Source organism: Schistocerca serialis, chromosome 1 (genome assembly GCF_023864345.2).
Source record: "Schistocerca serialis cubense isolate TAMUIC-IGC-003099 chromosome 1, iqSchSeri2.2, whole genome shotgun sequence".
NCBI classification, from domain to species: Eukaryota; Metazoa; Arthropoda; class Insecta; order Orthoptera; family Acrididae; genus Schistocerca; species Schistocerca serialis.
Window position 1 is genome coordinate 717,392,134 of NC_064638.1, and position 14,244 is coordinate 717,406,377.

Genomic DNA, 14,244 nt, shown 5'->3' on the forward strand with positions numbered 1-14,244 from the left:
CACATGTGGCACTCCCATGTGTGAAGTAGGATTTGGTACACCATAAAATAAATAACAAGCTAGTCTGGTAAAATCTTAATATACTGTTGAGGCCCTGTGTCTTCCAGTCTGGTTGGACTACACAGTTGTAACAGTTTTGCAAAGCTACAAGGGGCACTCATCAGAATTCACAGAGCTTATGCAGCTGAAAACTAATTCCAATTTCTAGATACTTCTGCCTTTACTGAAATGGCTACTCATAGATAAAATTACCATAACACTGCTGCTCTGCCATGCAGGACTTAGAAATGATGTTCCAGGACAGTTTTGGACCTGCTGGCAGTAAGTTACCCACAGTTGTGGCCAGAAGTTCATCAGCTGTGATCTATTAACATCTCAACTAGATAATAAATATTGCCCAACTTACTGACTGTAGGTTCAATGATAGCATATTATGTGACATAAGCTTTGTTCATCATGCTAATTTTGTCTAAGGCTGTAAATATTGTCACAGTCAAAATATACTTCAATGGCACCAATTAAAGCACCCATTTGACACAGGTTCTGCCCCAGCTAATACACAGCACATTCTCCTGTACACAATGACATGTCACCTTTATGTATGGTGTTTTGGACAACAGTGTTGTCAGATGAGCTACTTTACTGAAATTTTTCCTTTTAATAACATTGTGTCCTATATCAGTTCCTACAGTGAAAACTCTTTTGGAACACTACTTCAAATGATTTTCCCTTGATGTCAACTTGTACAAAACATAATTTTGGCATGGATTCTTTTCTTTGGTTTAAAGGCCTGGGCTGGGTCTACCGGCTTGTTGCTAAGGGGTGTCTGTCCTCCTTCATAAACTGCATCTAACTTTTAGTTCTTACACATCCTGCTCATTTCAGATTTCTTATCACTGCCCTCACCCTCAACATTGACATCTGGTAGTCATGCCAATAAATCAGCTCTCAGAGTTATAGGCCATCCCATCGTATGGTTCATGCAGCACCATATTCGGGGACCTCGACTCACTGCACCCAGCCAGAGGAAGATCCTCCTCGTGGGTCTCTCAGTGACAGGGCTTCCTGTAGGGAAGATCCTCCTTGTGGGTCTCTCAGTGACAGGGCTTCCTGTAGGGAACCCTCTCACTAGTATTCGACAGCCTAGCATCCCAAAACCAACTAGTAGCTGAAGGTGCAGCAGACTGTGGGTCCCGGGGCTGCCCACTCCTCTTCTGTTCCTACCCACACAGTGGATAAGCCCTTGGGAGAGTCTTGCCCTCTAAAGTAGTTGAAGACAAAAAGAATAAATCTTGACAGAAGACTACTCCAGTGATGCTAGATTGTCCCATGCCATTGGGCTTCTAACCTATGTTCGTTTTTGTCGTTGCTGCACCGCCCCACCCCTCCCCTTTCCACACTCAATTCATAGGCTCGCTATCTAATTAAGCACAGGAGAAAAAATGCTGGGACATGCTACTTCTCCTCCGTGGGATCATATGCCTCTTCATATGAGGTATGGGCTCTGTAGTTTGTTGGGCTACCAAAGATCTATGCCTATCCCGAGTGCATGCTTCGTAGTGGTGTACATACCGATGTGTCATTTCTTGTCGATCATTTTGTGACCCACTTTGCAACAGCATCAGTGTCCTGTTCTTGCCTGGTTGTATTTCAGATGTATAAAAGAAAGCTGAGGACACATGTCCCCCACCCTGCTCTGCACACGTGCTCCCCTACTGCCCCCCTCTTTGGTAGGTTTGTGCTTGGCTACCAGAGGTCCCCAGCCTTTGCAGCAGCTTTTCCCTTCTGTTTTGCATGTCTATCCTCTTGCTATTTTTTCTCCTCTCCCTTAGAGAACATGTCTGGGATGTTCTGCATTTTCAGTAGCCGATTTTAGAACAGTCTAACCATTGTTTTACATTCCTTTTTCTTTCTTTGTTCCCCTTCCCCTACCCTTCCTCCACATCAGCATTTGAAGTTCCTCTTTTTCTTCTTCTTTCCTGTGCACTCCCGAAGGCCGGCCCATGTGTCTGACGCATAACAGGTGATTGTGTAATGTGTAATTTCCAGGCCCAGGGAGGGGTGATTGCTTGAGCTGTTAACTACCCAAATTGCCGGTTGGTCTCTCTGTAAGTGTTCGGGAGGTGTGACCTAAGGTGTGAACAATCGCCTAAGGCAGGTGTGCCCCCCTCTGAGAGGAGGAAGCGCACCATCGGAGACACTGGCAATCAAGGGGGATTTTCTCACACCGAGCCAGTCATCTTCTTCACAGTCAACTTGTACTGAATGTAAACGGAATGAGGCTTACAATTCAAAGATCCTCCCAGCCTTCACCACAGTTGCTCATGGTTTCACTTACTGAAAATGGTCAGTCCTTTGCTATAGTAAATCTTTTTATTATTTAGAAGGCTGTTAATGCAATTGCTGGCCCTGTGAAATTCTGCTCTCATTTACACAATGGCACTTCGCTTATGGAGCTCCCCGGCTATCGTGTTCATGTCAAGGCCCATTGAACACTGAATTCATCACATGATGTTATTTACACCAAGCTGTTCGATGGTCTGAGCAAGGCAGAAATCCAATTTCCTGATCAGGTGTCATTGCAGTCCATTGGGTGATGAAAAAGGTAATGCATCCTTAGTGCAAGCACACCTATTCCCGTATGGACCTATCCTTTCACACTGCCCAGCATACCCATCATGTCAAGTGGTCCATTTTCTCTGACTCATACTTGAGCGACCGTTTCCTGTGTGCTATCCTTTTGCTTCCTCCCACCCCCACCTATGTGCACACCAAAATAGCAGCTTACTCAGGCTGACAGGAGGTTTTACTCCTCCCTGGTGACCTTTGACGACCAACATTTCCCCAGTTGCAATGACCAGGTGCAATATCTTACAAACGTTAACCTCACTGCCGCAGTACATTCCATTCCTCGCACTTCCTCTTTACCGCAGTGTGTCCTGGTCCCTTGGTGGAGTGAGGCATGTCATGACAAAATTCGTGCATGGAGACATGCTCTCTATGTTTTTAACTTTCATGCTACGATGGAAAACTGCATTCTTTATAAAAAGAAGTGTGCACAGTGTCGTTGTGCTTTTCGGGATAGCAAAAAAGCTAGCTGGATTACATTCACTAGTTCTTATAACAGTTCCACTCCCTCTTCCATCATGTGGGCGAACCTCCTGTGGTGGGCTGGGGCCAACATCCATTCCCCCATTTCTGGCCTGATACTAGCAAACAATGTCATCGTGGATCATATTACTATCTCCAACACCTTGGGCTGCTATTTTGCGGATATTTCGAGCTCCTCCGACTATCACCCTGCCTTCCTCCATCAGAAACAAGCAGAGGCGGCTCTAATGATACCCTTTTCTTCTCAGAATTGTGAGTGTTACAATGCCGCCTTTACTATGCGGGAGCTCAGTCATGATCTCGATTCCCCCCTCCCCCACTGTTCATATTTGGATGTTGCAGCACCTTTCTCTTGTAGGCAAGGCACTTTCTCTTTCATACATACCATCGCATCACAATTTACTAACCACTGCACAGTGTGGATTTTGAGTGCAGTGTTTTGCAATTGACCATCTCATCACTGGGTCCACTCATGTCACAAATCGTTTTCTGCGGAAACCCCAGACTATGGCTGTGTTTTTAAATTTGGAGACACCTGCTGGAGGACTGGTATCCTCTGTACTACATGTGGGGCTTCTGTGACCAGTGCTCCGTTCCCTTCAGGAATTTTTAAAAGACAGAGTTTTCGAGGTACATGTGTGTTCTGTCTTGTCAGACACCTTTATCCAGGAAAACGGTGTACCTCAGGGTTCAGTCGTGTGCATCGTCCTCTTTGCTATCGTCATTAACTCTGTAATGGCCTGTCTCCTGTAGGGCATCTCCGGGTCCCTTTTTGTTGACATTTTTTGTCATTACAGTTCTCCACAGAACTGTCTCCGAGCGGCATCTTCATCATTTTCTCGCTCATCTTTACTCGTGCAGTGTCGACGATTGCCTTTGTTTTTCCACTGACAAAACCGTTTGTATGAATTTCTGGCAGCGAAATTGGTTTCTACGACCATCTTTATATCTTGGTTCTGTTGCTGTTCCGTTCGTTGAAGCTACAAAATTCCTGGTCTCATGCTTGATAGGAAATACTCTTGGTCCTTCCACGCGTATTACCTAGCAGCCCGCTGTATCCGGTCCCTGAATATCCTGTGTGTCCTCAATGTTACTACATGGGTTGCAAATCAAACCATCCTCTTCCGTTTGTACTAGTCCCGTCCGTTCAAAACTTGACTATGGGTGCTTCATTTACGCACCTACACATCCATTCTAATGGTTTTGGCGACAAGAGAAGCGGTGCAAAACTAGATTGCGAACTTCACACTTCCCTTATTACAGTTGACTTATTTGAAACGCTTAGCCGATCTTCTCCTCTGAATATGCAGCTGCGTCAATCTCCTCAACTTCTTCTCCGAAGAAATAATGCTGGTTAAAGGAACTAACAAATACTCTCTCTCACTAGAAACAACTCAGTAACCTCATACTTAAAGTTCTGTTCAGGTATATTTTCATCTCCACGAGTTTCACATAAACATACAAGTTCTTGTAAGTCAACTACGACAACACCCGTTAGATACAATTAAACCTAATCACAATTGCCTGGTTTTAACAACCAAATAATTTATAGATGTCCCCTGTGTCTTGCTTTGTTCAGAGCTAAGATATGAAGTAAGTTAACAATCACATTCGCTAACACCTCAAAGTATAATACTTAGTTATTCTTTGTGCTTTTCATCACAGTTTCTGTGACGCTGGCAGCAAAAACTTGTCGGTGCCGCTCGTCTGACGCAGCTCCTGTCTTCTCTCGATAAACGTCAATCTTGCACACACAGACATGTGTTGCACAGTAAATAGGCTTTCTCTCACACTTATCTTTAAAATATCGCTTGTTGTAGGCAGCAGAAGCTTGAGTGGTTCCAAAATTTATGTGTAAATTCTCGAAGCACTACATCTCCCTCTCCTCAGGTCGAACACACGGTATTTTATACATAACCATTATGTACATTAATAATGTACCTAGTATCCACATTTTCATTCTGTATTCTAATTTTTTGTACAATTTTTCCTCACTACCGATTAGTGTCATTATTCATAGTCGTTTGTATTCTGGAGGACTTTCCGACTCTCATAAAATATAATAATGCTAGTGGTATATAGAATTCAAACTTACCAGAATAATCCCTGTAAAATGTGTGACTTCTGTCACGATACCGTCCATTTCCCCTTTTGGAACCGTACCTATACCTTGCATATGGATTGACCCTATGAGTGCACTCTCTCCTTCCGTTTCGGTAGATACGCCCCTCTTGATTCCTACTTTCTTATGGTACAGGTCAATCCCCTTCATGGTGCCCCTGTCCGCACAATACAGGTCAGCCTTTCCTAGGTCTGCCTACCTGCCTTCTTATATTCAACAAATGCTGGGTGTGCCCCTCCTTATCCTTTATGAGTAGGCCTCATGGTTCATTTCCCTAGTATACATCTTTATGTACACTATAATCACATGTCTTCTGGTAAAGTTACAAATCTGTTTTACACCTCAACTCCACTTCTTGATACATCATTTAGTTCCCAGAGTTCTCCCCCACATTCCAACTTAACATTCTTGGTATATTTTATGTCTCTATACACCATTCAATATATAATATGTTTACTTAGGTTATAAGAATCCCACTATCCTACAAATCGTCAGAATATTCGTTAGACTGACATTCCTTAATAATTACCCCTATTGATTTCCCTATGGCTTATGTTCTTTTGTCTTATTCATGCCTCCTCCTTACGTATACTCAGAAATCGTTACAGTTCTTATACTTATGACATTGAATCGTCATAATTCTTATAAGTATACATATTTTCCCCTATACACGTGTGCAATGCAGAACCTTCACAGTAAGCAACAATGTGTGTATGTACAATGTGGAACTGTCACAATAAACGACAATGTGTGCATCCTCTCCCCCTACAATGCTTGAAGGTTCTCCCCTTTTGATGTGTAAGATCCTTGTTTGTGTAATTGTATTTTTTGTGTGTATGTGTCAGTGTGTTTGTGTAGCCTGATTCTTCGGCTTACTTGTATAATATAAGTTGTAGGTTATTGGAAACCACGGAAAATGAAGATGACTTCAGCGATAGAAGTATATGAATATGGAAAGAGGGAAAGATAGACGGATATTCAGAAGAGAAGTAAGAAAGGAAAATGTAGAAATGGTTGCTAAGATCGAAGAAGAGAATGAAGATAGCCCCAAAGACAGGAAACCCTTCCCATCCCCCTTTCCCAGGATCTCTACTTCGCCAGTACTTGAGTGAGAAGCCGGGAGAGGTATGGTGTGAAACGTCTCCTACAGAACGGACGTTCTCACCTTCACTTTGAAGTCCCCAAAAAAAAAAAAAAATCTTAGCAAACCCTATTGAACAGCAAATGGTGAAGAATCAGTCACACTTGTTTGCGAGGTTCATTTGGAAGGTGTGGTGTGTATTCTGTGTTAGCCATGTTGGTACTTACACTACTCACTCCTTCCAAAAACTAATATAAATCCTTCCCTACACATCACACCTCATAAAGGTAAAATTATGTATCATGTTACCACAATTGTGTAATGATTCACATACAATCCCATTTTCTATTACTCTAATATTCTTTGCAGCTTATTAATCTGCACCCAGGTTTACATAGACCAACTGGATAAGAGATTACTTTCAAAGAATAGCTTAGGCAAAAATAAGACCTAACTGTCTGCTGATGGTGGGGAAGACTGGCTGGCTAATGCATTACAATCGAGACCACCGCTGACTAGAGCGGAGCGTGAAGGTGACTTAAATACTTATCGGGCACGATCTTCTAACAACTGAGCACTGAGAACACAGACTGTTCTGTACGTAATTGCAGATATATCAAATCGGAATCCAAATGCTTTTAATGAGCATATTATGAAACCAGTAATAGGTGCTTCAGTCCTGACTCAGTATAACAACAAAATTTATCGAGTTGATGACAGCGTGGAACAGAAGCCCACGTGACACATTTGAGACAACCAGTGGTGATACGATCACTTATTGCTATTACTACAAGAAGCAGTATGGCCTTGATATCAATGACATGCAGCATTCATTGCTTGTCAGTCAAGTAAAGAAAAGGATGCAGAACCAAGAGAAAACTGAACAGCTTATATGTCTCATACCTGACTTGTGCTTGATGACTAGAGTTACTGATGAAATGAGAAATGATTTTAGAGTGAAAGATATTGCAGCATAAACGAGTGTAACACCAAATCAAAGACAGGCATAGGGTGATGTTAGCACACTTCCACACGGATATGTTTCTCTAAATGTGGGTAATAGGATAGTATAAGAATTCAACAATAGATTACAGGATAGTTTAAGATTTAAAAGGAATTCGGTGCAGGAAAAAATAGCACAGAAGAAACAATGAAAACAACTCGGGATCCAACGGTCGTCACTCCGCCTGTTAACACTTAACGTTACTGTTCCTGGGGGATATACAACTTTACATTGTATTTTCCTTTTTCTGATCCTGTTATAGGATCTACTAAAAGTAAGGCTTTAGGATGTATTACTGCTTGTATTCGGTAAGGTCCTTCATACTTTTGGAAAAATTTGTGTCTCCCCTTCTTCAGGGCAGAGCTCTGAAGATGCTATTTTACGAGAACTAGGTCATCGACCTTGTATTGAGGTTTGATAGCTTTCTCATTATGTCTATTTACTCGTTGTTGTGCCCTTTCAACCAAGTTCTTAGAAACTGTTGTTTGATTAAGTTAGTAATCAACAGTAGGTTCAGGGTGTATACGATCCGGGAAAAACCCGGGAATTTTTTCATCCGGGAGAAAACCGGGGAAAACCTGGGAATTTTTCGGGATTCCGGGAATTTTTCATTGTTTTAGCTTTCGGTTAAATTTTTGTAATTTTGACTGCAGAATTGATTTTCTAGCAAAGAACGTTGTTGTATCCTGCTACTGGAGAATGATACTGCAGCAATAAAATATAAACGAGAGGGAAAAAAATGAAACTTTAGTGGCAAAGGAAATGCGCAATTTACAACGAAACCCCGTGCACGCACAAGCGTCTGCAAATAGCAAAAATATGTCAAAGGCTGTAGGGCGCAGACTGTAATTCTTCGTAATAATGAACTGCTTGCTGTGAGCATGACGTCACAACTGTTCACATTAGGTTCGTTTGACCAATTGCCAGCGGTCTGTTGCGCATGCGCATTTGACTCGCGTATAAGCAGTGCCTTATCCCGCTACGGCGGTACTTGTAGTTTGGCTGTTAGCTGTATCGGTAGTAGCTGCAAGCAGCCAGATGCAAACGAGAAAATTTTTTCTCGCGCGCCCTAGCTGCCAAATTCGCGCTTACACTGAGTTGTAGTGGGGAGGGGGTTAACCTGCACGTGACCCGTGTTTACGTTAAGTGATTTCACCGCTTCTCTTCGTTTACAGCTCCCACGTCAAATGAAAACAAAACGGATTTCTGTGGCCGTGAGCTATCAAGTGAATTAAAATACATTCACATAATTACGGAGGGCAAAAATATATTATTAATTTCAGTTTTCTGATTTGATTTTATTTCCAAGTAGTCAAGCATTAATCGCCTGGCAGAACAATGAAGTTATTTTTGCAAGTTTGCTAAAGAAATTTGGCTTGATTAATCTTTCCGCTGAGGCGATCATTTTATTTGAAACGAAGTGTTTCATTCTACAGTATTGGCTAGTTCCAACTGTTCGCTGAATTTCAAGTGCACGTTATCATCTTTTGCCATGTATGGCATTATGCCATAATAACGAACCAAAAATGAGATCGTATAGTACTGGTACTCCAAGAAAATTTACATCCCAAAAACCACACTGAAAAGCTTAATATCAGATGGGACCTGCTTCGTTGTGAATCTGGAAAAAGCCAATTTGCACTTCAAGCTGAATTATGCATTTTAGTATGGTTTACTAAATTCCGATGCTCTTTGGAGTATCCTCTGATGCCCTGTTTCTTTTATGGTGTAATCTAAGCTCTCCTAGTGCTTTATACACACGAACATGTGGGCTTCCTATACCACTGCAGTTGCACACGCACAATAATGTCTCTTTTCTGGCGCTGCCTGGCAACTGGTAAGTCGGACCTATTTCTAACAGTCGCCGGATAGTATTGCGAACGGTGGTTAGAAAAGCGTTACTTTCAAAGTAAATTTCTTTTTACCGAAGATGAATTATGTTACGTGTGAGAAAGTGGGATGGATATCTAAATCACATAGCGTTCGAAACTGAACAGTTTGAGGACCAGCCACTTACAAAAATTTCGAGCCGCGAGACATTTTTATCATAATTTTAAATTTACTGGCACATTTTTGTGATGTATTTTGAAGTATAACACACGCAAAAAAGATCAATAATTCATGTGAAAGCTTAGCTTCTGTTGTAGCGTGTTAATCTTAGAGACCAATATTATATGTGAAAGCTTAGCTTTTCTTGTAGATATACGGTACTGTGTACATTAATGTAAACCGTTAACTTTTCCTCTTGTGTGTTCGCGCCATGTAACAAGCGATGTTGCTATTGGCTGACTAAAAGACGTGTCCTATGCTCTGAATAGCTGCTGTCATCGGCTGGCTAGATCTCGTGGCTTGAAATATGACTCGCTTACAAAAGGACATATCAACCTCGATTTCAACGCTCCGGAAACTAACGCGCTGTGTTTGGTGCAATTCGAATTTATACGTTCGTAATACGAAAATATGCAGCGTATATGTTGCTGCTAAACAGAGGTCTTTCCAAAACCGCTCTGCCCCGTCTTTTCTTTTTTTTCCCGGTAAGTTCTACGCGATTGTATAAAACGTTAACCATTCAAAGGATTGATAAGTTTTACAGTTCCGAGGGAAAATCTACGGAAAACGTACCGTCACTTAGCACGGAAAAAGTTTATTTTCGACCGGGAAAAAGCATATTTTTTAAACGGGATATCCGGGAATTTTTTTTCCTTGGCCCCGTATACACCCTGAGGTTGTTCCGGCTAAGTAAAACATTTAATAAGGGGTTCTCCCACAAAGGGTTTACCTATTACTTCCAAAGATGTTAATCCTGTTGATAAATGTGGTGATTCATTTAAAATAAGTTGAAAGTCTGTAACTTTCGTTGCCCGTGACATGTGCTTTCCATAGCGGTAGGTGCGGCATAATTTCCCAATTTCTTTCATAACCCTTTCACACAGGTTAGAAGATGGATTATAGTTGGAGATTAATACTTAACAAATATCTTCCCAAGCTAGAAATTCTTTAAAATCGTTACTAGCAAACTGAGGTCCATTATGGGTGAGAAACCATTTTGGTTTTCCTGCCTCCAGAAAGTATTGTTGCAGACAGTGAATCACGGTTAGTGTATTTGTTTTCGTAATAGGATATAGTTTAACATACTTCAACCAACACTCTGTGAGGACAAAAATGCACGACACTCCTCCCTTTCCTTTCGGAATTGGTCCAAAGAAATCTGCTGCTGTAAGATCGTGTAATGCCTTAGGAATGATTGGCTACATTTTGTATTTAACATGAGTGTTACTTTTACCTTCTGACAGATTTCACAAGTCCTAATTAAAGATGCTACCTTCTGTCATAGCTTCTTAAAATAATAGAACTTATATATATATGAGCTATACATTTCTTTATTCTGAAGTGTCCATATCCCATAGAACATGCCACACAATCTCATCCTCCATTAACTTCGGAATACGTATGTACCAACGTTGAGACGTTAAACTGTTCTTCCAAAATAAATTATGCTCTATAATTTTCCGTATATATCTGTAAAGTAGGTGTCATGATGGATGTTTTCGGTTATTCTTCGAGCCATATCTTGTACCCTGTTATGTGAATATTCTACTGTCAAAAAAAGTTTTTTGTTCGAATGAGCTCCTTCACAATACATGATTCTTGAATAAATTATGAACTTGTATCCTCTTGAATTTGTGGTACCCCCCCCCCCCCTTCCCCCTCTGGTCCATGTTCTGTCATTTCTGCATGTAGTGACTTATTCTATGTCCAAGTAATTACGATCAGGTAGTACCAATTTATGTGGACATAAAACAACATATATGCACAGTATGAAATATGAGTAAACCATCTTACCAGAATTCCATAATCACTCGGTTAGCTGCACATACAAAGTTTAGAATTAAACATTTATTATTACAGGCTGAATCACCACTTATAATGGGACCACCACCATTTACAGAACCAGTTCCTGCACGTTCTTTGCGAATCGTGTGTGATATGATGGTTGCTGGATTAGGACTACAGCTCCGTATGTGTGGAATAGATACTGTAATACTCAAAGCTGGTCAAAACTATGATCAGTGTGTCAGAATTGCTATGAATGAAGATCGTATGGTGATCACTAGAGGAAAAAACATATACAGACAAGTAAAGTTTACTTTAATCATTTTTTATTTTTTGTTTTTCAAGAAAATCAGCATTGAAATCATTATTTGTATTACAGATTTGAGTGTAAGTTCCTTTCTTATTTTTATTCGGTTTAGATACTTGTCATTTCACTTACATGTGGATGTTGTATTGGTTTTATTAGTTGAAAACCAAATGCAAGGAATTTAGTGTAAACTAATAGATAAAAATTTACTCACCAAGGGGTGACAGGAGAAAACACACACACACGAAAGGATTTAAATTTTTGCAAGCTTTCGGAGCCAGTGGGTCCTTCTTCTTGCAGAAGAGTTGAAGGGGGAGGAATAGGGGTGCAGAAAAAGGACTGAAGAGGTCAGATATCATAGTAAAGTTCTGACATCTGAACTGTACCCTCAGTCCCTAAACCTCTCCAGTTCTTTTTCTTCACCCCTCTTCCTTCCCCTTCAACTCTTCTGCCAGAAGAAGGACCCACTGGCTCCGAAAACTTGCAAAAATTTAAATCCTTGTGTGTGTGTGTGTGTGTGTGTGTGTGTGTGTTTCCCCTGCCACCACTTGGTTAGTAGATTTTTATCTATCTGTTTATATTATATTATCAATAATTGATTATTTTCATAGTTAAATAAAAGGAATTGTTATTCCAAATTTTATCCATTTAAATATCATGTGGTTTCCAGAAGCTCTTTAGTAAATGATGCTTGGTATTATGTAGAGAATTTCAAACATATTTAGCAGTTTATCAAAATACAAAAAAAATCTTTTATACTCTGTAATAACATTTTGCAGATGAGCCAGCATCTACCTATGGGTCACTGTTATCTTGTTTCTGAAGGAAATTTAGAGAAACAGTTGAAAGAGGTGTTGGAGTACTTCAATGTTACAGTTACAAAGAAAGATGTTTTTAGCAGGTGTAAAGTAAGTGTTACACAGTGCTTTCTTGTGTGTGTGTGTGTGTGTGTGTGTGTGTGTGTGTGTGTGTGTTTTAGAGATAGATAGAGAGAGAGAGAGAGAGAGAGATTTTACATTTTTCAGTAGTATGCATTTCGTCAGATATGTTAAGAGATAATACTACTATATAGTTGCTCCATTCCAAATAGCAACAAAAGTAATATTGTTCATGTATGAAAAAATGGTAAAAGGGATATTACTGTTGGGCAGCATTCTACTGTACAAATTTCTTGTTTGAAAGTTTAACACTGAGATACATATCATGAAGATGTCTTTTACTGATTGTCTGCAACAAACATGCAGTTGCTAGACTATGATGAAGAGTACACTAGAGACCATTATGCACCACTTTGACTGTTAGACACAAATAGGAAAAAAACCACTAGACTCGTGTTTGTAGCTCTTGTTGAATGATTTACCATCATTTGTACATGCACCTGACATCATAAAGATGTGGCATGGGAGTCAGTCCAAGAATCTAAAACTCACACAGTAGAATTTTGCTGTAAATTTCAGCTAATAATAGTACAAATACTGTTCAGGAATTATAAGAACAGGGAGATGTAGGTGGAAATAGCATGGAGACATAGGGAAGTACCAGATGTATTACATCATGGTGAGACAGAGATTTCAAAATTAAATATTGGTTTGTAAGGTGTACTCGAGAGCAGATATAGGCGCAAATTACAATTTGGTTTTGATACAGAGGAGTTTGATGCTAAAGAGAATTGTCAGGAGAAATCAGCGTGTAAAGAAGTGGGATATTGAAGTAATCAACAATGATGGTGTGCATGAATGTAGATTTTTCTAGCAGATAATAATCGCGTGTGTGAAGTTCTCTGAGGCTGTAGATACTGAGAGTACCAAATATCACAGAAAACAGTTCAACTGGAGAGGAATGGACACCTCTAAAAAGGGCAGTCAAATTGGACAGACAAATATACCGGGTGATCACCAAACGACGCGCGCAAGAGATCTTTCACGCGTCTAGCAATATGGGGTGGAGCGCAATCCTGCATAAACATCGTACATTCCAGCAGGTGTTTATCAGCCAGGTTGGGGATGATGCGATTCTGTAACATATCGGCGTACCTCTCACCCGTCACGGTAGCAGTTGCGCCATCTGTTGGACATTTTGTGAACTTTTTTTAATAAAACCCCATGTCATTCCAAGCATGTGTGTCAATTTTTACCTCTCTCTCTCTCTCTCTCTCTCTCTACATTATCCCGTGGTTTATTAAGTTTTCAAATTTATACCGTTTTTTTTGATCACCCGGTAAATAAAAAGAAGGTAACTGTGAAGAAGCTTTAGATAAAGGAGGGAAAATACAGAAACGTCCTGGAAAATAAAGCTGCGAAGGATTTAAAGCACAAGGAAGCTAAAGCAAAATGCTTGGTGGATAAATGTAAAGAAATGAAAAAGAAAATTAATGTCGGAAAGACAGCTGCAGCTGGTAGGACAGTCTAAATCACTTAGTGAAATAAAAAGACAAGCACTTAACATTAAGAGTGCAAAAGGAATTCCACTGTTAAACATATAGGAGAGAGCAGGTTGGTGGATGGGTGCATTGTGATGGGCGAATCGTATGCGGACATAATTAATAAGAAATGGGTGTTGGTGTGGAAGACATAGGGGATCTAGTAGTAGAGTTATTGTGTGACAGAGCTCTGGAAAACACATGAGGGATAGATAACATTCCTTCAGAACTTCTGAAGTCACTGGGGAAGTGACAACAAAACAAATATTCCAGTTAGTGTATAGCATCTATGAGTCTGGACACATACCTTTGAATGATACGTATACCATCCAAACAATTCCAAAGATGGCAAAGACAGGCAGATGTG

At 40.4% G+C, this 14,244-nt stretch overlaps 1 protein-coding gene across 4 annotated transcripts in view; it reads left to right on the plus strand.

Moving 5' to 3' along the window:
- Nucleotides 1-14,244, plus strand: part of LOC126481186 (exonuclease mut-7 homolog) — a 232,865-nt gene that overhangs the window by 185,166 nt on the left and 33,455 nt on the right. For all 4 annotated transcript variants that reach the window (XM_050104787.1, XM_050104778.1, XM_050104804.1 and 1 more), the window contains exons 14-15: nucleotides 11,227-11,454; nucleotides 12,238-12,366. In XM_050104787.1, coding sequence (XP_049960744.1) covers nucleotides 11,227-11,454; nucleotides 12,238-12,366 — 357 coding nt within the window. The remainder of the gene's footprint in view (nucleotides 1-11,226; nucleotides 11,455-12,237; nucleotides 12,367-14,244) is intronic.